The 27,411-nt window shown below is 55.4% G+C and overlaps 1 protein-coding gene across 7 annotated transcripts in view; it reads right to left on the reverse strand.

Annotated features, from left to right (window-relative positions):
• The window catches only part of PTPRU (protein tyrosine phosphatase receptor type U), a 327,477-nt gene that overhangs the window by 127,966 nt on the left and 172,100 nt on the right, over positions 1–27,411 (reverse strand). For all 7 annotated transcript variants that reach the window (XM_039511303.1, XM_039511302.1, XM_039511300.1 and 4 more), the window contains 5 exons: positions 21,012–21,283; positions 18,903–18,984; positions 17,224–17,339; positions 16,334–16,508; positions 13,411–13,704 (listed from right to left, as the gene is read on the reverse strand). In XM_039511303.1, coding sequence (XP_039367237.1) covers positions 13,411–13,704; positions 16,334–16,508; positions 17,224–17,339; positions 18,903–18,984; positions 21,012–21,283 — 939 coding nt within the window. The remainder of the gene's footprint in view (positions 1–13,410; positions 13,705–16,333; positions 16,509–17,223; positions 17,340–18,902; positions 18,985–21,011; positions 21,284–27,411) is intronic.

Here is a 27,411-nt window from a genome sequence, read left to right on the forward strand (position 1 = left end):
TTCTACCACTTTTGATGAGCCCTGGCAGCCATGTGAATTAGCACTGGGAGTCTGTGGGGACTCGGGTTTGTGCAGCTGCAGGCGAAACCCGAGTGAGATGCTGGGGGCTCAATTTCCAAACTGGGTGAGGTTTGTGTGCGTTTTCTCTAGAAAAACAACACGAAAAATGTCACCAAAAATTCAACTGTTCCTTGAACTGTTACTGCAAGAAACTGGAGACTGTGGGCCCAAATCTCATTTACACTAAGGCTACTTTATCCTGCACTAGCTGTGCAGAGGGGCCTTAAAGTGAATGTACAGAGCAGCCCAAATGAGACTCAGGTCTCCAATTCCATCACTGAAGAGTGAGACAGAAGGAAAAGTTCAACGCAGACTTAACTACAGAGCTTCCCCTGATGCCTCCATAATATATCTTCAATGCCACATCTAGGACAAGGACATTGCCTTTGAGGGATTATTTCTGCAGCGGCTGCCACATCTTCCCTAACCCGTGAGTTTGCATCAAGAGAACGGCACTGCCCTCTTTCCGAAAGATGTTTGCTCTTGATGTCAGTTACCCTCATTAACAAGGCAGGCTCCCAAGCCAGACTGAACTCCCAGCCCGGGCAGTGCATTCGTCCTATCAAAGCTCTGACACCAAGGTTACCCTAAGGACCCGACCGATTTAAAAGAAGGGTCACCACCGCTCTGCAAAGGCACTGGAGAATTTTATAACCACCCCCAGAGCAGAGCTGCAGGTGAAACAAGCGGAAACTTTTCATCAGGACATTGATGTCTGAGTCATTATATCACACTATGCTGCCACGCGGCGAGGGAACAGGACGACAAATCATCATTCTGTCTCCCAGCAAAATAACAGCGGGTTTGTGGGGCTTCGTGCATTAATAAAGTGCTTTAAGAGGCTAGCAAAATGCCAAGTATTGCTATTCAATTGCCATTCACCTCTCAAATAGATCTCCTTGCCCACCTCTGTGGGATTTGCATCCAGTGCCTGAAGTGCTCCTTTCTCCTGCTGCAGGAGTATATCCTTTGCCCATTGCAACACAGCTAGGAGCCACCAAATGGCACAAATACAGAGTCTAGCTCTATCTAACTGCATGCAGATCTCGGAGGAATGCTTGCTGTCAGGTGCGGTGCAGTTCTTTTAAAACTATGGGTACCACCAGTAAACTTCACTCTTTCGGCCTTCATTTCTCTCTGGCTGAAACATTCCTACATGCAGAGCACAAAAAGAGGAAGTTATTTTTCATATAGCCTCTGGAAGGCGTTTGAGATGTGTGGTCCCTAACTGTATTCCAATGTGGGTATGCATGTGCTCCATGCACCCAGAGTCTGAGAATTCTTGCAAGCAGTGTCTGCACATGTGCCATTGCCATGTTTCTAACCAAGGGAATAAAGGGGAAGCATATCGACTGCCTCTCCAGTTCCTTCTCTACTGCTAATCCTAAAGATCCAAAGCAGAGGGGAAGGAGGGTGAGTACAGACAGGAATACAGACAGGGGCCAAACATCTCGAAGAACCTCCACTAACTAGAAAGTAAGTAACTTTCTCTTCTTCTTGGAGTGCAGGTCCCTATGTGTATTCCACTGTGGGTGACTGACAAGTAGTGCACAAGAAGGAGGAGGGTGCAAGGACGTAGGCAGCCGAGCTGTTTAGAGGACCGCTTTCCTAAAGGATGCATCAGAGGAGGAGTTCTGCACTAGAGCAGAACTCTAGTTCTAGCAGAAGAATATGATGTCTCATAAGCGTGTGGATGGAAGTCCACATAGTTGCCCTGCAAATGTTAGGGGAAGGCACTTCCTGAAGCGATGCCAATGAAGTTGCTTGTAGTCTTATAGAATGAGCCGCTTATCCAGTGATGGGGAGGAAGATACAACAATTGGTAGAGCAGGATACAGTCCGAGATCCATGTAGAGATCCTCTGGGAGGATCTAGCTTGACCTTGGACTCATTCTTCTATAAGAAGAAACAGTCGCGGTGATTTTCTGATTGGCTGTGTCCTTTGCACGTAGGAGGAGAGAGCGTGTCGTATGTCAAAGGAATGCAGCCTCCTCTCCTCCTCAGATGTGTGCCGTTTTGGAAAAAACACAGGCAAGGGGATGTGCAATTCCAAAACCACTTTGGGGATGAATTTCAGATGAAGTCAGAAAGAAAGTTTAGTGTATGGCAGAGCCACCATTAGAGCTCCGAGCTCACCCATCCTTCTGGCTGAGGTGATGGCCACAAAGAATGCAACTTTCATTGATCAGTGAGATACCCAACGTGTAGCTAATGGCTCGAAAGGAGGCTTAGAGAGTGCTGAAAGGACAAGGTTGAAGTCCCAGTGTGGAATAGGTTTCCTTACTGTGGGAAGGTTTTGATTAGGCCTTTCAAGAATCTGTTAGTCAACAGGTGAGTGAAAATTGAATAACCGTCTGATGGTGGACGGCACACACTGATTGCTGCCAGGTGGACTCATATGGAACTGAGGCAAAACCCAGCCATTCTGAGAGAAAGCTCCAAAATAAGGGGAATATCTGCTCATTCAGGAGATACATGTCTCTGCTGTGTCCATAGTGGCATATCCATTTCTGCAAGTATTAATGATGGTTTGCACGGCTTCCAAGCAGGAACATTCTGGGGCTAGTGCTCATCCAAAAAAACAAGCCATGAGATGAGTGATCCAGAGTTAAGATACTTAGAACCATAGAATCATAGAATCTCAGGGTTGGAAGGGACCTCAGGCGGCATCTAGTCCAACCCCCTGCTCAACGCAGGACCAACCCCAACTAAATCATCCCAGCCAGGGCTTTGTCAAGCCTGACCTTAAAAACCTCGAAGGATGGAGATTCCACCACCTCCCTAGGGAACCCATTCCAGTGCTTCACCACCCTACTAGTGAAATAGTGTTTCCTAATATCCAACCTAGACCTCCCCCACTGCAACTTGAGACCATTGCTCCTTGATCTGTCATTTGCCACCACTGAGAACAGCCGAGCTCCATCCTCTTTGGAACCCCCCTTCAGGTAGTCGAAAGCAGCTATCAAATCCCTCCTCATTCTTCTCTTCTGCAGACTAAACAATCCCAGTTCCCTCAGCCTCTCCTCATACGTCATGTGCTCCAGCCCCCTAATCATTTTCATTGCCCTTCACTGGACTCTCTCCAATTTGTCCACATCCTTTCTGTGGTGGGGGGGCCCAAAACTGGACACCATACTCCAGGCATGGCCTCACCAGTGCTGAATAGAGGGGAATAATCACTTCCCTCGATCTGCTGGCAATGCTCCTACTAATGCAGCCCAATTTGCCATTAGCCTTCTCGGCAACAAGAGCACACTGCTGACTCATATCCAGCTTCTCGTCCACTGTAATCCCCAGGTCCTTTTCTGCAGAACTGCTGCTCAGCCAGTCAGTCCTCAGCCTGTAGCAGTGCCTGGGATCCTTCTGTCCTAAGTGCAGGACTCGATCCCGTCCTCCTCCTGGGTCAAGGGATCAGGAAAGGACTAGATGCTGATCGGAAGGTGAGATGACACTAGAAAGAGAGATTCAGGAACCAAATAGGGGGCAATCAGGATGACTTATGCCTTGTCCTGTCAAATTTTCTGTAAGACCCAAGGCAGATGTGGCAAGGGAGGAAACACATTGCTCAGATGTCCTGACCATGGGAGAGGGAGAACATCACCCTGAGAATGCAGGCCTCAAGCACGTCTGGCTCACACGATAGCAGCACACCAACTGCCTGACGAGCACTCCGCCGGGGCAACACCGGGTGGGATTTCCTTTGGGGACGGCGTAGGGGGATGGGGATGGCATGGTGAACGGGCTCACGGGCAGCTCTGTTAGCTGCAGGGCAGGTGCTCCTGCACAGCTTAGAAGATGCGCCCGCCCTGCCTTGCCCAGGGCTAACCTCCTCCAAAGCTTAGATGTGAGACAGGAACTGGGCTCCAGCCCTGGTGAGATCTTTTAACTTCCCAGGGCTAACCACTCCCTGATCTGGAGACCCCTGACCCCTGATATATATACAGGTGGTTGGGGTTCACCTGTATATATATCACCCCAGAGCTGAGCCCCATGGACAGGGATGGAGGAGAGAATTGCTGCCCCTGAAATGAGAGCCAATACAATGAGCAACAGCCCCACCCGGGGGGAGAGGGAGGAGCTGGGGGCTTAGGGGAGGCATGAGGAGGAAAGCAGAGAGGCGCCTGTGACTCGTATCTCACACTGAGAACAAGCTGCCGTTCTGCTGGGCATGAGTCACTCCCAGTGCACCACCCTTAGCCCTCTCGGCCAGGAGGGCAGCGCACAGCGCTGATGGAAAGCCAAGCTTCAATCTCCTTTTTATTTCAGTGTATTCAAATGATCAGTGGAAAACAGACAGCCTGGCACCCCCAGGCCAATGTAAGCAGATTCTGTGCGTGGTTTAGCGAGAGATCAGCTAACAAGGATGTCTGCAGGCATTAATATTGTTGAATATATCCATACAATTAGTGCCAGCGTGGAGCTGCCTGGGCTTACAGTTGCTACTACAGCTGTATTACACGCAGGCGTTCCTGTACGAAGAGTGTCAATCATGGCTGGTGGCATGCAGCTGCGCTGGCAATCTCCCGTCGCTCCGGGGCTGCCTTAGGTAAAGGGCAGGCAAGTGCACTCCACACACGTGCTGGCAGATGCTACCCTTTCCCAGAAATGACGTGGAGCAAGTGGGTCTCGGAGAAGGCCCATTTTCCACCAGTGGCTTCGGCGAGTGGTTTCATGGGCTGCCAAGAGATGGACCATGCTTAGCACGCAAAGTGCTTCGCAGAAAGGTTGAGGAATTACAGAAGAATTGGTACCTATCATTGAAATGCAGCCATCTCTGGGGTGGAATGCAGCAGCTGCTCCATCATCCACAGCAAGGCCAGTTTGGAGCAGGAAGTGCAGAACAATACCACGTCCAATGAGTCATCCCGGCATTCAAGGGGCAGCGGCACGGCAGCGATAGGCTTGTCCTGTCCATTAGCTCGGGGGCTGGCTTGGCACTCCCAGACAGCGATGGCTCGGCGGGGAGGGGAGGGGAGGTGCCATCTGTGCCTGACCCAGGCTGCGTTTACACTAGCCGCGGTGGGAAGGCGCTGACGGGAGGCTGTGGATCAGGCAGTTGGAAGGAAATCAAGAACGGGGTTTGCTCAAGAACGAAGAGCGTGTGGGTCATGCTGGCAGCATCTGAATGGATCCATTACAGCTGGGCTCCCTTGTGTATCTGCTGCATCGGCCCCATAGCTGGACGGAGGAGAGACGCCTGCACTATCAAGGCGTAATAGTAGCTGGGTCGCGTGGGGTCGCCTTAAATTTAGAGGCCATTGAGCTGGGGGGGGAATACAAACAATCCTGGACCATGCACTGATCAAGGCACTTTGCATCCCCTCAGTGGAATGAGGGAGGCATCGCACGTGATGTCAGGCGTCAGCCACCCCCAGTCTCCGGCCCAGCCACACAAGAGACCTGGGATCTGAGCCATCGCTGCAGTGGATTCTCTGTCCCTGGCAATGTTTAAGTCAAGGCTGGATGTTTCTCTCCCAGATCTGCTCTAGCTCAGTCGGGAATGAATGCAGGGCCGGCCCATAGCCTGTGTTACGCAGGAGGTCAGCCTAGGTGATCACAGTTGACCCTTCTGGCCTTGGAATCTATTAATACCTGCCTCGGGGTCCGTGAGAGACTCCCGGAGAGATGAAGCTAGTGAACCATGGAAGAGAGGTGCCCACGCTCAGTCTGACAGTCGTTTGGCCAGAACTCAGGAAGCCAACACTGGACCCTACAGATCTAGCAAATCCCTGCCTGACCTCCACTCCCATCCCCTCCTGAGGAAAATAACCCACCGCTACCCTGCCCCCATGGCACAACCCTGGCTGCCTCCCAGACAGGTCTTGGGCAGGACGTGGCCTGACACTGCTGGAGCATTTCCTCTGGCCCACTAACAGGGGAGGCTGCCTGTCCTCACGTCACAAGAGCAGCAGATCGGGACGCCACTGACCAGCGAGTGCTATTGTCAAGGCTTGAAGCAGCAGCTGCGGGTGACAAGAAAGCACTGAGCTGGGTGAGAGGCTTTCGGGTGGCACTGGGAGTCGGCTAGCCCAGGTGATCGGCACCTGGGTCTGAGCGCCCGGGCTAGCCTGGCCCAGTTAGGAACAGCCCCACGGTGGGCCCCCAGAAACCCTAGGGACACACACAGGTCGAGGACTTTGCAGGTGCCTAGGTGCCACGCTCCCCTGTGTGTCTCCAGGACTCCCGGGGGCACATCCCGCAGTTCTCTGGGCCACCGTGAGCTGAGCTGCTCTAGGATCCTTTCCCAAGGAATTGTGGGGGAACTTATCTGTCCATCCGGGCACACGGGGAGAAGCGTGGGAAGGCACTGGAGGCCTTTCAGCCCTTGAGAGGCTTAGCCTGCGTCCACACTGCAAAACAGGCTGGTTATCAGCCTGAGTGGAAACAGAGCCCAGGATTTAGCCTACAGCCTAGGACGGACCAGCTAGCCTGGGCTGAAAGCACCACTAACCTCGGTGAGAGGGATTTGTGTGTGGACAACAAGGGGGCACCAGGGCAACACCTAAGTGTGAACCTGCTGGGCTACTCTGCAGTGAAAACCGACTGTTAGAGAGGGTGGATGGGCTGATACCCTCTGCTCCCAGCCCGCTCCCCCGTGCAGCTCCCCACGACCACTCTTACCCTCCTGCACAGTCACTAAGCACCTGGGGCTGGGAGGGAACTTCCCTGGTGGGTTTCTTCCAGCTGCCTCTGAAGCATGCCCTCCAGGGCTACCACACGTGCCCAGCTGGAGCCTGCTCTGACCCAATGGGGCGTCTCCAAAGCTGCCTTGGCTACGTCCGACTCCTCTAGACGGCTTTGAAAGTCCCAGCTGTAACGGTGATTATTCCATAGACCCAAAGAGTGGTTCACAAGAGAAAAACAAGCCAGGGCCCTAGCCAGAGAGGGGAAGCAGTCATGATCCCTCAGGAAGCCAGGCCATGACCCTCCAAGCTGAGACCCCACAGAGCAGGGCTTTCCATGTGTGGCCTACATTACCAAGGTGCACCTCTGTGTCCCCCTCTAGTGGCTGGTCCACAAAAACGGTTGATAAGTCGACTGCAGCTAGCAGATGTTGTCTTTTACCTCCAGCGCTTGGTTTCAGAATGAGAAATCCAGGGTCAGGGCCTGCTGATGGGACTTGTCCCAGTTGGGGATTTGCTGAGTCTCTGTATCACAGGGTGACCGGCCCTTTACGGGGTGACGGGTTCAGCCCCAGGCACTACACTTGCCGCCTCAGGTGGAGAAAATGACCAACGTTGCATGCACACGGGGCATGTGACTAAACTGGGCCTTCTGGGGCGGAGATAAGACAGATGCCCCCGGAGAGCCGGAGTGAAGGGAAAACTCCCATAGAAGGCTGGGAGTTACTGCAGGAGCCTCCAAAGAGCCCATGAGGGGCTGAGGAGAGAAGATGGACCCTCAGGGAGGAGGGGCTGGGGCCAGCCTGAGACTGGCATGGAAGACGTTGAGTTTTGGGCCTATTTTGGACTTGGCTGTTCTGCAAGGGGCAGACATTTCCTTTAATGACTTAGCCAGAGGCCAACCCACCACAGCAATCAAACCAGGTCGGGAGAGGGGAAACTGAGGCAGTGGCTAGCTTGCATCCAGACTGAGTAGGCAGTTCAGGGCGTGATTAGAGTTTGGGGTGAAGGTCAGTGCCAGCAAAGTTACAAAAGCATGGGCTGGATGAATGGACTATAAAATGGGTAGAAAGCTGGCTAGATTGTCGAGCTCAATGGGTAGTGATCAACGGCTCCATGTCTTGTTGGCAGCCGGTATCAAGCGGAGTGCCCCAGGGGTTGGTCTTGGGGCTGGTTTTGTTCAACACCTTTATCAATGACCTGGATGATGGGATTAATTGCACCCTCAGCAAATTCGCAGGTGACACTAACCTGCAGGGAGAGATAGATACGCTGGAGGGTAGGAATAGGGTCCAGAGTGACCTAGACAAATTAGAGGATTGGGCCAAAAGAAATCTGATGAGGTTCCACAAGGACAAGTGCAGAGTCCTGCACTTAGGAAGGAAGAATCCCATGCACTGTTACAGACTGGGGACCGACTGGCTGAGCAGCAGTTCTGCAGAAAAGGACCTGGGGATTACAGTGGATGAGAAGCTGGATATGAGTCAGCAGTGTGCCCTGGTTGCCAAAAAGGCTAATGGCAAATTGGGCTGCATTAGTAGGAGCATTGCCAGCAGATCGAGGGAAGTGATTATTCCCCTCTATTCACCACTGGTGAGGCCACACCAGGAGTATTGCGTCCAGTTTGGGGCCCCCACTACAAAAGGGACGTGGACTAATTGGAGAGAGTCCAGCGGAGGGCAATGAAAATGATTAGGGGGCTGGGGCACATGACTTATGAGGAGAGGCTGAGGGAACTGTGCTTGCTTAGTCTGCAGAAGAGAAGAATGACGGGGGATTTGATAGCTGCTTTCAGCTACCTGAAGGGGGGTTCCAAAGAGGATGGATCTAGACTGTTCCCAGTGGTAGCAGATGACAGAACAAGGAGCAATGGTCTCAAGTTGCAGTAGGGGAGGTCTATGTTGGATATTAGGAAACACTATTTCACTAGGAGGGTGGTGAAGCACTGGAATGGGTTCCCTGGGGAGGTGGTGCAATCTCCATCCTTAGAGGTCTTTAAGGCTTGACAAAGCCCTGGCTGGGATGATTTAGTTGCGGTTGGGTCCTGCTTTGAGCAGGGGGTGGGACTAAATGACCTCCTGAGGTCTCTTCCAACCCTGATATTCTATGATTCTTACATCTTCCATGTGCGCTCACCTAAGGTATGTAACATCAGCGAACTGTTTTCTTAGGGGCCTGAAGTCAGCAGCGACTGAGCCTCCTTCACAACCCCCCCTCCCCGTGCACGCGGAGACGTGACAAGGACGCCTACAACATCGCTTTGTAAATAACATTCAGGATCTGCCAGCTCAAAAACAAGCTCATTCCCAGAAAGGTTAAGTGCTCCCATTACTTCCCCAGCGCAAGGAGCCCGAGCGCTCATGTGTGTTTAATTTATAGGCTCCAGTTCACGTCAACCGACAGAGGGCGGAGGTGTGGGGGGGAATGGAACAAACCCGGAGAACGCAGTCCGTGCCTCCCTCGTTGTCAGCCTGCAATCGCTTCCCAGCAAACGGCTGCTATGGATCGTCTCGTAAAAGCAGCTATTTCAAGGGGACCAAGACATGCAACAGTCGTGTTCCTCCTTAATGTCAGCTTGTTCCCTTTGACTTTGTTCAATTACTGAGCAGTTGAATCCCCAGCACACCAAGGAAGTCTGTTGCCATGGAGTGTCTGAACCGCCAGCCCTGGAACACCTCCTGTCGTCTGTGACCTCATGCAACCCGCTGTCAAGGCAACCAACATGGGGGAGGTCTCTAAAACAGGGGCCGCCTCCTTCCGAATGGTCCCATGGGGTAGAAACATTTTCCCCTCGCTGTTTGTGAAACCCCGGGGGGAACGGGTTTCGGAGCCACCACCCGGCAGAGCTCCTGTTGTTGAAGAGGTATCACTTGTGACAACATCTGTACGTGGGAAGCTGAAGTAGGTCCGGGCCTTGCAACGCTGGGTCACAGCACTGCTCCATATGCTCCGATATCCTGCCTCTGGCAGCAACCCATAGCTGATGTTGCAGATGAAGGCAAAAGAAAGCAGCCCCCCTGGGAGTCAAGAGACCTGGTGCGGGGGGGAGGGGGGTCTATTCCCAGCTCTGCCACTGACTCACTGCATAGCCTTGGTCATGTCACTCAACTTCTTAGTGCTCCTGTTTATCCTATCTGTGAAAGAATGAGCTGCATAATCAGAGATGGGCCAGAGCAGAAGGACGGTGCTACCGAAGAGTACAGCTCATGATTTCTCAACAGGCACAGTACACAGTGTTGTCATCGGTCACACAATCAGGCAGCCCATTCCGAAACACAGCCACCTGGGCCATTCCAAAATACAGCCACCCAGATTTTCTCCTGCTTTAAAATGGGGTTAGCCATCAGGGCAAATATTTTGATGAATGTGTAAGCAAATGTTATAAAACCTGCAGTCTGCTTAAAACCAAGCACAGGAGAATGAAGGGAGCTTCCCCCACGTATCCAGCCTGAAAGTCAGAGAAATGGGCACATCGCCTCTGGACAAGGGAGTCGCCCACCCTCCTTTTTACACAGCTGATGCCTGTGCAGCTGACCTTCCTCCTGCAAGCCAGACTGAAAGGACTGGAGAGTGTCCCCACTTGCATCTTCATGGCCAACCCCCCCATCGTCGAGTCAATCATGGCGCAGTGACACCCTGATGCCTGCACTGTGTCTGAGATCTCCTCCCAGCGCTGTGTCTGAGACACAAGGCCAACCTTCCTCTCCACCAGGCTGCAGGAGCTTTGGGGAGGTTCTGATCCAAGTCGGAGTCGGGCTCAGGCCCATTCCTGATCTGGAGGCTTGCCAACGCTTCTGTGCGTCACCCATTTCTAAGGAGAGATGCTCGACTCAGACTGTGCTTCCCGCTATAGGGAGTTCACTGATCCCCCCTGCCTCTGTATCAAGTGTCATGCGGGCAGCTGCAGGGTGCTGTTCTTACTAACGCACTGACGATCAATGCTCCTGGGTCCGGATCAGCACGGTACATTTGCTGTGCTTTAAGGTTCAGACCTACCCAGTGCACCCCGCCAGCCTTTAACGAGTCTGATTAGAGTGCAGGCTTCGTTAGCAAGCCCTCTCGCGGCATGTGTTTGTTCACTAGGTCAGCTGAGCTACCAGCCAGGCAAGCCAGCTCCCTGCTTTTGATCTCGGATCAAGGAGACGGAGAGGTCAGGGCCGGGGGACTGTTTGCTAACAAAGTCTGGGCCTCTGCCAGGCGAGATGGAGGAAATCCCAGCCTGGATGCTGGTGCTGCCCTGGAATGAATTCAGGCCGGTCCTCTGCCCCTGCCATCCAGCTGATTGTGCCCCAGTCTCCGAGGGACAGGAGTCACGCTGGAAGTCACGCTCCCCCAGTGACAACCCAGCCAACCCTCACGAAAGGCTCGCCGTGAAGGAACAAGAGAGCAGAGCCAATGCTGCAGGATGCTGTTGCTCAGAAGTCAATTAGCAGCAGATCTGTGGCAGCTGAAGGCAGCTGCCCTTTGAAGTTCTGTGAGCACATGCAGCCAACGGCTCCTGGACTTGCACTGCCACCGATTCCCCCCCGGGGGGCGCTGTGCAGCCTGGAGCTCGAGAAGGCAATGGCCTCGGGACGCATCTGCCGACGTAGCCTGTCCGTCGCAACCATCTCAAGGGTCCCTTTCGGGTTGCCAACTTTGTAATATAAAAAAAACAGACACTCCAGGGGCCCTGCCTCTGCCCTGCCCTGCCCCCCTCTGACCCCACCCCTGCCGCACCCCTTCCTCCAGGCCTCACCTCTGCCCTGCCTCTTCCCCCGAGGCTCCCCCATTCGCTCCTCTTTTCCCCTCTCCCCGTTGCTCGCTGCTCTTCCCCTCTCCCTGCCCTCTCCCTGCCCCCCCCAGCATGGGTTGGGAGGGACTCACCTGTGGAGCCGCCACCCGACGCAGGTAGGAGGCGGCCCCAGATGAGATGGGGCTGGCGCGGGTGATGACTCAGCACCTCCCTGCCTCTCCCGCCCGCAGTAACCAGACACTGGGTGTCCAGTCAGTAGATCTGACCGGACATCATCATCAGGTCCCCTTTTCGAAAACCGGACAGCTGGCCACCCTTGTGATGGAACGTGTTTGCACAGGGTTGGAGTCCAGGTCGGCTAGAAGCCGCCACTTGAGGAAGGACGGGCTTGTGCTTAAAGCACCACTCTGCAGCTCAGGTGCTCTGGGCTAGCTCTGCCACCGACTTCCTGCGTCTGACTCTATGCAAGTCACTTACAGTGGGGCGTTGGGGGGGTGAGAGGTCCTCACTGGCTGGGATGATGGGGCTATACAAGCACCATCGAGCAAGTGTTCATTGTTATTTGCTGTGCACCTCGTTTTGTTGGGGCTGGAAAGATTGCGAGACTTTTCCGGGGCTCCTTCTCGTCGCGTCCCCGACAGAAAGAACGTGGAAGCAGGAGGGTCTCACAGGACGAAGGCACCCAAATGTTGCCAGACCTCAGAAAAGCGCCCAACTCCCTTGGGATTCTTGTTAGCCCATCTCCCCCCACCCACCAGTATGGTCCCATCTCTCAGCCTGCCAGCTCTGTGGGGCGGGGATGCTCATGTGGTGTGTGCCTAGCGCAGTGGGGCCACGAGCTAGCGGAAGCCCCCCTGTGCTTCCTTCGTCCCCCGCCCAGCCCAGAAAGCCGCCCCAGCGCTTTGCTCACACACGGTCCTCCCCTGCCTTTTAACCCACTCGGCACCTCCGCGACTGCTCTACCAACCTGCCTCTAAGAAACGGCTGCTCTGGAGCTGAGTTATGGCGGGTGCGAAACCTCATTGTTCTGGGCTGTTATTAATCCTCCTGCTGCCAGCGAGCGCTGACTGTTGCTTTACCCAGTTGCTGAAGCAACAACTATTTGTCAGTTTACTGAGGCCCCTGTTAGTGTATTAAACAGTAAATCTAGACTGCAGAGCCAGCGCCTGTGCCAGGAGGGTTTTCTTTGGGGCGCTTCGATTTTCCATCAGCCTGGGTTGGTGGTTAATATCTGTCTGACTGCAAACTGGTAACGTCATAACAAGAGCTGCAAAGACTTCACCATAGGAAACAGCCAAGGACATAGGGCCCTTTGCCACAACTTCTCAGCTTTAACGAACACGGGAAGGTTAAGTGGCTTGCCTGAGGTCACTTAGGGAGTCAGTGGCAGAGCTGGGAAACAAACCCAGGAATCCTGAACGCCCCATCCCCAGCTCTAACTACTAGACCCCACTCCCTTCTTAGAGCTGACAATGAAACCCAGGAGCCCTGCTCTTCCATTTCCTCCTGTAATCACTGGACCACATCCCTGTTCCTAGGCTGTGCATGAAATAAAAAGCAGGGTCCTATCCTGCCCCTCCACCCCCAACATGGACACTCATTCCAGTATAAGAGGGGCCTTTTCCAGTTGAGCTTATGCCATTTTGGAAGTGGTTGAAACTTCCCAGAATAAGACTGGCCACATGGGGAGTTATGCTGGTATAACTACAGTGGTTTAACTACCCTGGTATAATTCTACCAGTGTAGACAAGCCCCAATATACGAGTGGGACGGGGGGTAGTTCAGGGCCGCTGGATGACTAGGAAAGTCCTGGGAAACATCCCCTCCATATCCCTGACCAGGACTTTGGAACAACCAAAGAGACCGTCACCAGTCCAGAAAAATATTGTGCCCAGGTTTTACACCACACCCAGTGGATACCCATATGCAGATCCTTGTCCATCAAGGACCAGCCAGTACCCTGGAGCCTCCCGCGTTAAGGAGAGTGCCTACCTGCGCATTTGGTCCTGCTTATGAGGGGCGGCCCCGGCTTGCCAGTCCCTCCGTCCCCCGGCCGCGTGAGCAGCACGCTGATCTCGTACTCCGTGTCGGGATCCAGGTGCCACAGCTTGTAGGTCTGCATGTTGACGGCGTGGACCTCCGACCAGGGCCCCGAGGTCATGCGGTACTCGATCTCCTTGCGCACAATGGGGCCGTCGCCGATGATGGAGTTGGTGTTGAGCTGGATGATCAGGTAGGTGGAGCCTGCTCGGAGCAGCTGGGGGGGAGCGATGGGCGTGGGGGGCTCTGCAGAAAGATAAAAGGGGTGAATGGAACGTTCCCCTTCTGCTTCACTGGTGCTTGTACCCTGGCAAGCCATCGTCTTTCCAGCAACCACACTGCACAACTTGTGGTTTGAAGGGGTGTCCTAGGACTCAGGAAACCCAGGTGCAGTTCCCTGATCTACCACCAACCCCCTGTGCGTCCTAGATGTGCCTCAGTGCCCCATTTGTAACAAGGGGATAACAATCATTTCTCCCACCTTCAGTCTGTCTCATCTATTCACACTGGAAGCTCTTTGGACCAAGAAGCACCTACTGCCGTGTGTGTCCCCGAGCACAATGGGGAGCTGATCTCTAGTGCTGCCGCAACACAAAGAGAGACTAAATTAACATTCAGACTTTCTTCTTTACCATTTAGCTCAAAGGACCCTGGCCTAATAAGGATGCCGGCTCCAATTCGATTCTAAGAGCAGCCGCTCTGCCTTCACTCCGGATTCACTCTGTTGTAAACAAGAGCAGAATCTGGCTCATTGCTAGCAATCCGGATGGTTGCAAATTTCTCCTCGTTGGCAAGTTTACTCTGTCATCGTCTTTGGTGTGTGGCAGCAGCGTGAGATCAGGGGATTTATACTGCTGGAACCGAGAGCACGATTCGGTCCTGAACACAGCAAAACTCTTTAGAATTCACACCTACAAATGAAGCAGTCACGTGACTCACGAATGCATAAGCGCGTTCACACACACACACACACACACACGCTCCTCCGAGGTTTAACAGCACAGGCAGCAGCAAGGTCTCATGTGACCAGAACTTCATTGTGGGTTTTTTTTGTTTTTTTTTTTTTTTAACAGAATATGCTTCCAAGCAGTTGCCACGGTGCTGTGAAATTCTGTCATCAATAATTAACGCTTCGCCACAACCGTCAAAATAAACGAACACAGTACATTTGGAGGATGCATACTTTTGCCTCCTTTTTAATTGTCTGCATTCGCTGACTTGCAAAAGCCAGTCAGTGAGAATTAGTGAGGTCCCACTGTGCTAAGCTAAAAACTCCTTCCTCCCACTGGGTATTGAGAGATGGCACAATTAGTCTGTGGAACTATTGCTACTACATAGCATTGAGGCAGGATTTTAAAAGGGACTGGACCTGTATCCAGATACCAAGGCGATCAGTTATAATAATTAGGGGTCTATCAAATTCATAGCCATGAAAATCGCATCATGGACTGTGAAATATGGTCTCCCTCATTAAATATGGTCTCCGGCCACCCAGCTCTGAAGGCAGAGCGGAGAACGGCATGGTATTGCCACCCTTACTTCTGTGCTGCTGCTGGCGGCAGCGCTGCCTTCAGAGCTGGGTGCCCAGACAGCAGCCGCTGCTCTCCCACCGCCAGCTTCAGGCAACGCCAGCAGCAGTGGAGAAGTAAGGATGGCAATACCACGAGCCCCCTACAATAAAATCACACGTTTTTCACAGGTTGGTCACAGCATACATAACATCCACTAAATTTGCTATGTATGCCGTGATCTACCCGCAAAAAAGGTGTGATTTCTCCGCGATTTAAGAAGACCCCTAATCATAATACAAATTTAACAAATAACTAAGAGCTCGTGCTTAAGGGCATAAGCTAACCTCTACTACTAGAGGTTAGGGGGAAAAACCTCAGGAAGCAAGTTATCTCACAAAGGCCTCACAACTGCAGGGTTTCTTGTACCTTCCTCTGAAGCAGCTGCTGCTGGCCACTGTCAGAGACAGGACACTGGGCTAGATGGACATTGGGCCTGATCCAATCTGGCAGTTCTTATGTTCCTAAGTCCTTACATCCCCCTTGATTTGTGTTGAGCTAACAGCCATAATACACAAGGCCGCACATTACTGGAGTGCACTGCTGAACAGCTGCAGCGCTCCACCCCAGAGGCAGACGCATGTCAGTGGTAGGGAGAAGAGGTGCATATAACGTGTTCCAGTGCCCAGTCAAATCAAGAAAAGGCTCCTATTGACTTCACTGGGTTCATACAACTCCAGCAGGTTAGGATCCTTCAGGATGAAGCACTACCTCACTCTATACCAGTGAGAAGCCCTGAGCAAAGGGAACGTCATGAGCATAGAATTAGAATACAGTGGACCAAAATCAACCCCCTGGGAAGTTGTCAGCAAGACACCTCAGACCTGGTTTCAGAAGTGCCAAGTCCCACTGACTGCCCCTGGATTTGCAGGTGCTCGGTGCCTCGGAAAAGCAGGCCTTGAGCCACGGGAAACAGAAGGGCCCAGGGTCAGTTGCCGCTTCTGAGAATGTTGACTCGAGTTTGTGCCAAGCAGCTCGGGCGGGATGAATCCCAGAGAGAAGCAGGCAGGCCACGTTCACACTGCGAACAGGGCACGGTAACTCCCACAGGTTAGCTACCACCACGTCAGACATGATTGTGCCCTGCATGTAGACAAGGACAGTAATGTGGTGGCCACGGTTAACCCTGGCCAGAGAGCAGACTGGAGGGTTCAACATAACCACCTAATACCTTTTAAACGTGACTTGGCCTCTCATGTTTAGCATCATGTTAGTTAATGGCCTGAGTTCACGTGACAGCTTTGTAACACGCTTTGAGATCCTCCGCTCCAGGCCCCTCCTTGAGTGTCAGCGCGCGTCACCCTCACCTTTCACAATCAGCTCGGCAAAGTTGGAGACGCCGGAGCCCCGCACAGACTGGCTGACGCAGCGGTAAAGATCCTGCTCCCCCTTGGAGACCTGGTCCAGCTGGAAGGTAGCCAGGAACCTTCTATGGCTGATGTGCTTCACTGAGGCGGCCAGGGCGACAGCTCCATTCTGCCTCTGCCGGCCAGAAAGAGAAGACGTTGGGGGGATCCCCAGGCAGCTCATGCTGCCCAGCCCTCCTGTGCTTGCTCCCTACCGCTGCCCAGGCAGGAGGGGTGATCCCCTCATCCTGTTTCTCTCCACTGGGTTCTCCCTGAAAGCCTCGCCCGCTGAGCCATCCAGAGCCCTCTCAGGGCTGGTGGCTGGGGAGCAGCTCGGGGCATCGCTCTGGGTGGGAGCGCGCTGCTCACCCCGCCCCCCAAAGGAACGGCTGGGAATGGCACTGCAGGGGCGCAGGGGGAGGGGTGAGGTTATGGGCCTGGGGCTATAACGGCCCATATCTCCCACTCCTACCTGGGGGTCCAGACCTGGTCGCGAAGGACGCTTTGCCTGGGAGAGGGCAGCAGGCTGGGCCTCCGAGGGAGGGCTGGTTACAGGCGGGGGGATCGCCCTCATCTGTAGTTTTTGATCTTCTGATGGTATTCCCATGGCAAATAGGGGCAGGCCCCCACACCCCGTCCCTCACTGCTCACTTCCTTCCCCCTTCCTGTTCTCCAGAGTGGACCGTGCAGCCCTGCCCCCCGAGTGCTGAGCCAGTCACAGCCCCCGTGCGGCAGTGAGGCGGGGAACGAGCCGACTCCATCTCAGGGAGTTCCAGGGGGTGCAATGGAGCCAGCGAAAGGCTCTACGCTGGCAGACCAGACCCCCCCACACCCCACCACCCCTCAGTTACCTGCATGAGGAACCTCTCCGCCTCCAACGCCTTCCCGGCTGCCACGCACTGGAAGGTGGCGTTCTGCCCGGCGTTGACCTCCACGTCGCCCAGGCGGGAGAAATGAGGCGCTTTGGCTGCCAGAACAGAGAGGTAAATAGTCACACAGGGATCCAGGCACTCGGGCTACTCTGCAGCTACCTGCCAGTCCCTTCCCTCTCCCCAGCGAGCTCCCCAACACACCCACGACACAAGGTGCTGGCTCCCAGGAGCACAAAGCCACCCCAGGCTCTGCGTCTGCAGCTGGAACGTGGCTACAGAGCGTGCTGCTTTCCTGCTCCAGGTTCATGGCTTTAGCAGGAGCTGGACCATTTAATAATCAATATTAATTAGCTAAGGGCCTGAATCAAAGACCCCAATATTCAGATCCAAACTCTGTGGCTCCCTCCTCCACCATTTGGATAGGTTAGGAGTAATCAAAGCTCATGCTTCAGGACTTCGTTTCTTTTGGGGGGCAGGAAGGCATTTTCTCCCATAGCTGCAATGTGGCCCAAGCGCTTTGTGGGAGGGACGGATGACCAGCAGACGCAGACTGCAGGACTCAATGGAGTGAGGTCTGCAGCCTGGATATACAAATCCTCACTGCTGATATTCTATGGTGCAACCACTCCAGGGTATACAAACCACAGCCAAAAGGGCTGCAGGGAAGGCAGCGTAGCCATGAAAACTTAAGACATGGAGGCGATTGCTGTGACATCATAAGCTCAGATGCAAGTCGGGAGCCAGTACAGCCTGGTAGCCTTGAAATCCCACCTGCCATGCAGGGGTTTTCCATTGGATGGCACTGATTTCCTGCAGAGCCCTCCTTCCCTGCAGGGACTGCGCCAGGGCTGGGAGAGGCATGGGGTGAACCCCCAACCGACACTGGAACTGTCTGGCTTTGCGGGGCCACCATTTAGCCCAGGTGCACATTCCGCTCCATTGCCTCATCCTGTCTGCCGGGTGTTAGCTCCCTGCCCCAGCGGCCAGCCCCCGTTAACTTGTCCCTTTCTCCCCACTGGAGCTGTCCCTTTTAAAGGGGACATGGAGGCCTGGCGATTGGCCTGCGTTCTCCCAGGGGGAGCAGAGCTGGGGTTTGTGTCCCGTCGACGCAGAGACTCATCAGGGGGCGATTCAGCCATTCCCCTGCAGCGTCAAGAGTCCCAGCGCTGCCAGCTCCTGAGCTCAAAGGCTGGGGACTCCACAGTGAGATAAATATCTCAGCCTTGCTGACCACATCCGCCCAGCACCCTGCCCAGCATGCACGGGGCTCCGTGTGACCAAGCAGCCCTGCCAGGCACCATTCACTAGGCAGCTCTCCCACCTGGCACTGCCCAGCGCTAGCCACTAGCCAGTGGTGCCCAGCCCCTGAGGGTTCCTGCTTTTCTGGCTAGGAGGAGGCTGCCCATGCTCCTTGCTGATGAAAGACGCCCCCCTCACAACCCCGACCCCCATGTCCCTTCCCCCGCGGCAGCTGCTCCTGGAGCCTCCCCCTTTGGCCCTGCTCCGACAGCGGGTCGCTAATGCTCGTGGGGCGGCAGCCAGTTCCCAGAGTCCTGCCAAATGGCTCATCAGCGGGACGCGGCACTGGCAGCGTGAGGGCTCCGAGGACAGGATGACTGTCAGGAAGGGGGCCGGAGCCAGGCTGCTGCGATACTCACAGCACGGATAATTCAAGAGCAGGATGTCGTCCAAGCCGAGGTATCCTCTGCGCTCGCCAGAGATCACCGCCTCGAACAGGACCTGGGGGCAACCAGACACGCCTGTCACCGAGGTGATCCGCTGCCCCCGGCCACGGGCACGGCCACACTCGCAGGGGAAGGGCCCGGAGATGAGCACAGTTGAGCCCAAGCCCGGGGGGGAGGCAGCATCTTAATCATGAGGCTGGCCTCATCTGAACAACAGGCTGATCCAAATCCCTGCAGCAGACTGCCCCAAACTCTGCCTGGGACTAGGGCTCTGGGGCCAGATTCGAATTCTGCAGCCTGGGTCCATGTCTTGGCTTGGATCAAACCGTTACCAAAAGGAAACTAGATGATTGTTCGTTTTAACAGTTCTTCACGTCGGCGCTGCCCCCCACCGCCTCCCGGGCACCTGCTACCATGGGAAGCCGAGGAGCCAAAACGCAGAGGGGGGCTGACTCTCCGGGTACACCCGGCCTGGCTGGCAGCTAGACACGCCAGCCCGCTGAGCACAGAGCGCTCCCACGAGACCCCCCTTCACGGCACTAAGCAGCTCAGACAGACACCACATCAGTGCTTCTCAAGACGGGACCTCCGGAGCTTGCGGGGAGGGCAGGAAAGGGGCACACTTCTCGGGCTAGGCAGCAGCACCGCTTGGGGGCAGGACTGGGATGGCACACGGTTGCAAGCTGGGAGTGAGGGGCATTGGCAAGCTAGGCAGAGGGGTTGGGGGCCCAGGGCTGGAATAGCCAGAGGGGCTGTGGGTTGGGATTGAGGGGTACCGGTACAATGGGGGGGGCCCAGGGCTGGAATAGCCAGGGGGGCTGTGGGTTGGGACTGAGGGGTACCGGTGCGATGGGGGACCCAGGGCTGGAATAGCCGGGGGGCTGTGGGTTGGGATTGAGGGGTACCGGTGCACTGGGGGCCCAGGGCTGGAATAGCCGGGGGGCTGTGAGTTGGGATTGAGGGGTACTGATGCGATGGGGGGGCCCAGGGCTGGAATAGCCAGGGGGCGGGGGGTTGGGACTGAGGGGTACCGGTGCGATGGGGGACCCAGGGCTGGAATAGCCGGGGGGCTGTGGGTTGGGATTGAGGGGTACCGGCGCAATGGGGGGCCCAGGGCTGGAATAGCCAGGGGGGCTGTGGATTGGAATTGAGGGGTACCAGTGCAATGGGGGGGCCCAGGGCTGGAATAGCCGGGGGGCTGTGGGTTGGGATTGAGGGGTACCGGTGCAATGGGGGGGCCCAAGGCTGGAATAGCCGGGGGGCTGTGAGTTGGGATTGAGGGGTACCGGTGTGATGGGGGGGCCCAGGGCTGGAATAGCCAGGGGTGTGTGGGTTGGGATTGAGGGGTACCGGCGCAATGGGGAGGCCCAGGGCTGGAATAGCCAGTGGGGCTGTGGGTTGGGATTGAGGGGTACTGATGCGATGGGGGGGCCCAGGGCTGGAATAGCCAGGTGTGTGGTTGGGATTGAGGGGTACCAGTGCGATGGGGGCCCCGGGCTGGAATAGCCGGGGGGCTGTGGGTTGGGATTGAGGGGTACCGGTGCAATGGGGGGGGCCCAAGGCTGGAATAGCCGGGGGGCTGTGAGTTGGGATTGAGGGGTACTGATGCGATGGGGGGGCCCAGGGCTGGAATAGCCAGGGGTGTGTGGGTTGGGATTGAGGGGTACCGGTGCGATGGGGGGGCCCAGGGCTGGAATAGCTGGGGGCTGTGAGTTGGGATTGAGGGGTACTGGTGCGATGGGGGGGCCCAGGGCTGGAATAGCCTGGGGGGGTTGGGACTGAGGGGTACCGGCGCAATGGGGGACCCAGGGCTGGAATAACAAGGGGGGCCGTGGGTCATCAAGAGGCAGCTGTGTGTGTTCTTCAGGAGCAAGGCCCCGGGCCCAGCCACGGGCTCAGGATCAGGCCCTGCAATAGGGGCAGCGGTGTCCCTTGGCGCCCGGCCGGAGAGCTGCGTGGCGGCGAGTTCAAAGGCCTCTCTCTCCTCCATGGCCCACTCAGCTCAGTTACTGTCCCAAATCCCCCTGCGGCCTCCTCACGACCATCTCCCAGCCTCCGCCCTGAGGGAGGCTTCCCGCTCACCTGGTACTCGTTGGGCCAGAACATGCTGACGGCCAGCTCGGCCTGGTGCCACTGGCGCCCATGGGAGCCGGACACGTTCCACACCAGGCTGCCCAGCGGGCCCCCGTTCACCTTCACGTAGACGTTGAGGGAGCCGGGGCTGTGGCCATCCCGGCTGTACATGAAGTAGCTGAACTGGAGGCAGTGGGTGTCGTTCTCGCTCAGCGTCTGGAAGAGGAGATGCGCTTTCTGCCCCTGCGCGTGCTGGGAGGCGTTGACCATCAGGTAGGAACCTGCGAGGCAGAGGCGGGAGAATGAGGAGGGTTTACCGGCTCTGCGGCACCCAGTCGCCCGGGGATCTGTGCGCGTCCGACTCCCTGCCCACATCTGCCGTAGTCTAGCCCCCAGCCATTGCATGCCCGCCGCCTGCTGAATCCCCGACCCTCTCTCTGGGACCGCTCCGCCCATACCGGGACTCTCAGCTGCATGAATCCTGCCACGCCAGCCAGCAATGCTCCAATCCACCGCCTCTGCCCACCTTGGGAGCCAAACCTGTTACCGCCGAGCACTGGGTGCGACGCTACAGCCTGGCCTGGGCCACTGACCTGGGCACTTCAGCTCTTCGTTTCTACTTTCCTTCTCCCCGCTTACCCCGGTGCAGCCGGCCAGATCCCAGCACCCTCTCACTCCTCCTTCAAAGCCACATCTGCCAGTGGCTCGTTCTCCTCCCCATTCTTGTCTCCACCCCCTCCTAGGCCCGAAGGGCTCTGCCGTGTCCCGTCTTTGTTTGGCACGGCTCTCTTGTGTATGCCGCCAGGGAGCGTGCTTGCAGCTCCAGCTCGCGTTCCCGAGATAACTCATCTAGCTAGCTCGGGTCCTGGCAGAGTGATGAGCTGGCTATGCAAGGTGCAAGGCAATGGTGAACTGGGCCCTGAACCCAGCTCCTCCCGCTCCCGGGCAGAGGGGCTGAGGGATGAGCGATGCAGTGCAGGTAAGTGCCATTTTTGCAATTGACGTGTTTCCTTTGGCTCAACGGGCTCCTCCTGGCAAATCATTGCTACGAGCTCTGACATCTCCCCGGCTTCACAAGCAGATGGCTGGCCCAGGAAAGCTGCTCAGACAGTGACTGATGTTTCGATGAGTTATTCGCTGGGGCAAAGAACCTATTAAATGTGCTCCTTGTTCCCCTCCCCAGCCTCAACGTCACCCCGCGGCCGCGCAGCCTGCCAGGAGAGAGTACAGCCAATGGAAGAAGACTGACCCTCCCACATGAGGGAGAGGATTAAGGTAAGCGCCTGGTGGCTGCTGTTGCTTTAGCTCCCCAGAGACGTCTCTCTGCGGCGGCCAGTCCCTCTCACTGCGCGCTGACAGAAGTTATTAAGTTTGCCGCCTGCAAAGAGACACGGAGCCCCCATCAGCCTGCTAGATTAGCCGCCGACCCACGCTTCGCTAGAACAGCACTGAGATGGTTTTGTAGTAAAACAAGAATAAATGTATTAATGACAGAGGTTTACATGATTTCAAGTCAGAGTGAGAGACAGACAAAGTTACAACCAAACCAAACACGCTTTCTAGCGTCTAAAACTTAACTTCAGCAAGTTACAATCATTGTCTAAGCAGGTTTCTCACCTATAGTCAGCTCTCAGTTCCCCTGGGGCTGAGGGATCCACCTTTCTCAGGTGTCAAGAGCTCTGGCCTCTTGTGTCCCTCAGGTGATAGAAGCAGAAACAGAAAGCGATTTGGGCATCCATTTCCCAAAGGCCAGTTCTCTGTTTGAAGAGCCAGGAAGGCTTCCTGGGGTACAGCCCCCAGCATGATCATTAAGTGCCATCTCCCCCACTTGCTAGTTCGATGGCTTTGTTTACCTTACATGTAAATGTACTTCCACTGTGTCTGGCCTCCCCTTGCTCAATTTACATTGGAGACACAGTCAAGCAGGTGAAACAACAGTCCTCTGTCTAGGGCGGGCTGGGCTAATGCACTGCTTGCCAAACACACGCCCCCGCCCAGACTCGAGCACAGGGCACGCTGGGGGCAAGGGGGGCTGTGTCAGGCCAGGATGGGGTGTGGCCAGAATTCAATTTTCTTTTTTCTTTTTTTTTGTAGAATTTCAACAGATAACCTGGATGTTTACTTGAGCATTATTTTACCTTTTTTTATTTTTTTTTTTCCCACTGCTGCAATAAAATAAAACAAGTGGGGGGAGGGGGAAAGACAAAAATTAATGAGACACTGACTGATGCAAAAAAAAAAAAAGCTTTTATAACTGTCAAAAAAATAGTAATATAAATCAAAAAACGCTAAGTAACGAGCGCAAGCAGTTTTTTTCTTTTTTTTCTTTGTTTTTCACACCTCCCAGAAATGGAAATATTTACGGTTGGTTTGTGAGTGTCCAGTGAAATCGATCGTTACCGACAACTAATCCATCCAAGCCTCTCTCCGCTCCAGCAGAGCGGCCTGTAGGGAGGCAGGTAAGACTAAAGCAGGTCTTGGGACTGCCCCAGCCCTCGGGGCAGCCCAGAAGGTGGAAATCCCTCGCTCCCCAGACCGTGCTTTCCCCCGACTGGTAACAGCACCAGTCTCTGGCTCTTTGGCTAGGCTGCCCGCCTGTCGGGCACGGTCTGCATCACAGCCTGGCAGGAGTGGCACTCTAAGAGAGGCCCCACGGCAGCTGCAGCACAGGGTGGAGTGGCAGGGAGGGGAAATCCGACACAGACACGGCAGCCTGGCTTCCTCAGGTGTCAGACACACCACGGCTGGGCCTGAACTTGACAAGTGACAGGAAGCTCGTCATCACCCGGGTGATGGCTGGGTCCTGTCAACAAGCCACGGCCGTGTAGCTCCCACCCGCCTCAGGATCCTTGGGCACTGGGGTGGGTTATGGTATGGGGAGGAGAGGGGGGAGCAAGGCTCAGGGAATTGGAGGGTCTGCTGGATGCTTGGAGGGAGGGGTTGAGTCCTCTCCTCCCGGGATCTAACCACAGCGTCGCACACAGGAGTCAGGAGGTCTCGGTCAGCGTATCCTCCCCACACTGCAAACTGGGAGAGGGTCCCAGCTTGAGGGAATGGGGGTCTCAGGAGGGAAGGGTCCCCAGGATGGAAAAGCGGAGAACAACTGATCTAAACTCCTGATCCTCAGCCAGCGAAAATGAGAGTAAGGTCCAGGGGCTTCACCTGAGCAGCACTGATCGACTCCCCTGAGGATCTGGCCCAGGGTTTTGCCCCCAATGGGCTGCCCAATTTAGAGCACATGCATTTCCAGCTGGAGAGTGGGCTGTGCCGTGTGCTAGGGAGAGAAGCGTCCCGTGATCCAGGCTGCCACAAGTCGGGGTCCCACACGTTGCATATAGACCCACTTGTTTTTTCCTTAGCATAGTCCCCTCCCCTCCCACCTGCTGCCTTTGACCCTATTTTCCACTGGCTTTTCTCCTCTGACCCTCCTTGTTCACCTGTCCCCTTTCCCAGAGTCCAGACCCAACAATCTGCCAGGCCCTGTCAACTTTCACACGCTCCATGGTGAGTGGGTTTGGGATTAGGAAAACCAGCTCCCCAGGCCCAGCCTGACAGAGACCTGGAGCCTGAGTTGGGGCATGTCACTTATCCGGGATCTGCGGGGCCTTTATCCTTCATGAGCTCCCAAAGGCAGTGTGGTCTACCGGGCAGAGCAGGGGCCTCAGGCTCTATCCCCAGCTCTGCCACTGACCTGCTGTTGTAATCATGGGGGCAAAGTCACACGGGCCCAGATTCTTACCTAACGCCCAGTGATTTCGGCGGCAGGGGCCCAAATACCCTGGAGAATCTGGGTCTTGCCCGCAGACTGTCCCGGTTCCCTACCTGCCTTCACAGCCAGCAGAGCCATGTGGAGGGAGTGACGCTGGCAGACCAGGCGCTAACTGATATCCAGCCCCATAGGCCACCCTGAACACTGTCAGATGCGGAGCTGGACCCCAGTCTGGTTCAGCTGCGCGTTAGTGTTGCTAAAACAGGGATTCGCTTTATAGAGATGTGTCAAGTGCTTGGATTTTATGAAATGCTTGTAAACTGTTGCCTGCATTAATCCCACTGATCACATCGGTATCCCAGGCTCTAAGGTAACGCTGAAGTGTTTGCTCTGGAACGATAAAAGTGTTTGCTATGAAACCGGAACCCCCCACAGCCAGGAGAGACGCGTTAGCGCGTGTGAAATACCAATGTCTCCCAAACGCTGTCATCTCCTGCCCAACACGAGCTCTACAGGCATCAGACAAGCCACTGCGGGACATCAGAGAACACAAGACTCTGTTGTCGGCTCCCCCCACACCCATGCAGAGGAGACATGCGGCCGACCCATCCGTTTGAACTCTGGGGGACGAGACTAAACATGCCTCACCAGAAGGAACTTTTTCATCTCTATACTCATAGGCGCCGCCTCCGTGGGTGCTCAGCTCGGTGAAAAAAACTAGCCACTCACCGATCAGCTGTTCGGCGGCAGGCCGAAGGGGGCGGAAAGGGGGCAGGAAGAGGCAGAGCGAGGGCAGGGTGTGCTTAGGCTGGAATAGGGGCAGGGAGAGGCGGGGTGAGGGCAGGGCCTATGGGGAAGGGGTGGAGAGGGCTGGGACCTCAGGGCGGAGAGGGAGTGGAGCACCCACCCAGAAAAACGGAAGTCTGTGCCTGTGTCTGTGCTGTTTAAAATCTGAGGGGCAAAGCCTTCTAAGCATAAGCAAGAGATCCTCAGCTGTTAAGCTTGGGTTAGTCCTGAAGGACATATAGAGCTGCTTATTATAGGAGCTTCTCTTACCTTTTAGAACCTGAGGCCGTGACTCGTTTGTGTGCGAACGTTTACCTGCTTTAACCGTGCCAATCACTCACATTTCTTTTTTTAGTTTATAAATGTTTCGTTAGTCCATCAGAGAGCTGGGAAAGGGGCTCTTCTGGGGGTGGGTTGGAGGTGTTGAGAGACAGTGGGGTGGGGGATGCTCGTTAGGAGATAACAGGAAAATTTTGCATTGGGAAGGGGGTGGACCAGGCCTTGGGGGAGGGGTGTCTCACCACACCCGCCAGCATTTGAAAGTTCAATACCAACATCTGGAGAGGAAGCTAGAGCCCTGCACTCAGCGCGATAGGGCAGGCTCAGGTCTGGCCCTGCTAAATCAGGAGGGCTGGATGCCAAGCACCGCTCTGCAGTGTGGATAAGCGGGTTCGCCTGGGCTCTTCAAAGGGTTCGTACATCGCTTTCGGCACAGCCTGCTGGCTGCACGCAGACACCCCGCAAAGGGCCCGGCTGCCCATCTAGGAAATGCTGCATTAGGCCCCAAAGGCCCAGCAGCCATGCAGAGCTGGGGCTAAACGCCAGCGGTCCCAAACCTGAGCATGCCGGGATGAGCCCTGAGCTTCCTTCTCCCAAGCCACACGCAAGCCTCTCAGCGTCCTCCTCCTGCTGCTACAATGCAGCCTCCAGGATCCCACTAAAACTGGCCCTGGTAATTGCTATTGCACCAGAGACACGCTGGTTGTTTTTCTTTAACGCTCACTGCTCGGGCTGCATCGCCACTGCCGTCCCCGGCCGGATTTGAACCATTTCATTTCCATTTCCATCGTCTCGTATCATTTAACACACAGTCGCTGCTGATTTTAAACCGTGCTCAGCTAGCGAGCGCGTTCAGAGGCCGTTAGCTTAACAACCGCCGGCATCTCGGCTCCTGGGCTCTCCGGGATGCCCACTTGGCTGCCAGACACCGCTCAGCGTACACGGCCCCCTGCGTCCATCCACCACTCTCACAGCCCTGCACAAACGACATATTTACCCACACACACACACACCCCACCCGCTCCCGGGGATGTGACGTTATCCCCATTCACAGTTGCGGGTGCAGAGGAGGGACTGAGTGAGGCAGCAGAAGAGCTGCTGGCAGAACCCAAGAGTCCTGGCACCAGGCCCTACACTCAGCTCACAGCGCTAAGAAGAGAGGCTGGTGCCACAAAAGGACGTAGGGGTTGTGGTGCCGCTGGAACAACAACAACGGGCTTCACAGAGGCTGCATTCGGTGCTGAGACTCCCTGGACAGCGAATTGGGAGAAGTGCTAGGTTCCCTCGGTTCACCGGGGCTTAGGCGTGAGACAGGTGTCTGGACGCCTAGAGGGAGAAACTTCGGTGCCAGGGGAAACTCTGACAGCAAAAAATCAGGCGCCGAGTGAGTTTAGGCCCCTATGGAGTTCGGTGGCAGCCGAACAGGGGCCTTGTAGAGAGCTGCAGCACCTAAATCTGGGGTTTAGGCACCTAAGTATCTTTGTGGGTCTGGGCCAGAACGAAGGAGTCTTGATTCCCAGCCTCCTCCAGTCCATAAACAACCCCCATCCCTCCGAGTTAGAAATAAAACCCAGGAGTCCTGGCAGCTTTGGCCCCTAAACTACACTCAGCTCACACAGCTCGGCACAAAACCAC

The sequence above is a fragment of the Mauremys reevesii genome, linkage group 23, assembly GCF_016161935.1.
Source record: "Mauremys reevesii isolate NIE-2019 linkage group 23, ASM1616193v1, whole genome shotgun sequence".
In the NCBI taxonomy this organism is placed as follows: Eukaryota; Metazoa; Chordata; order Testudines; family Geoemydidae; genus Mauremys; species Mauremys reevesii.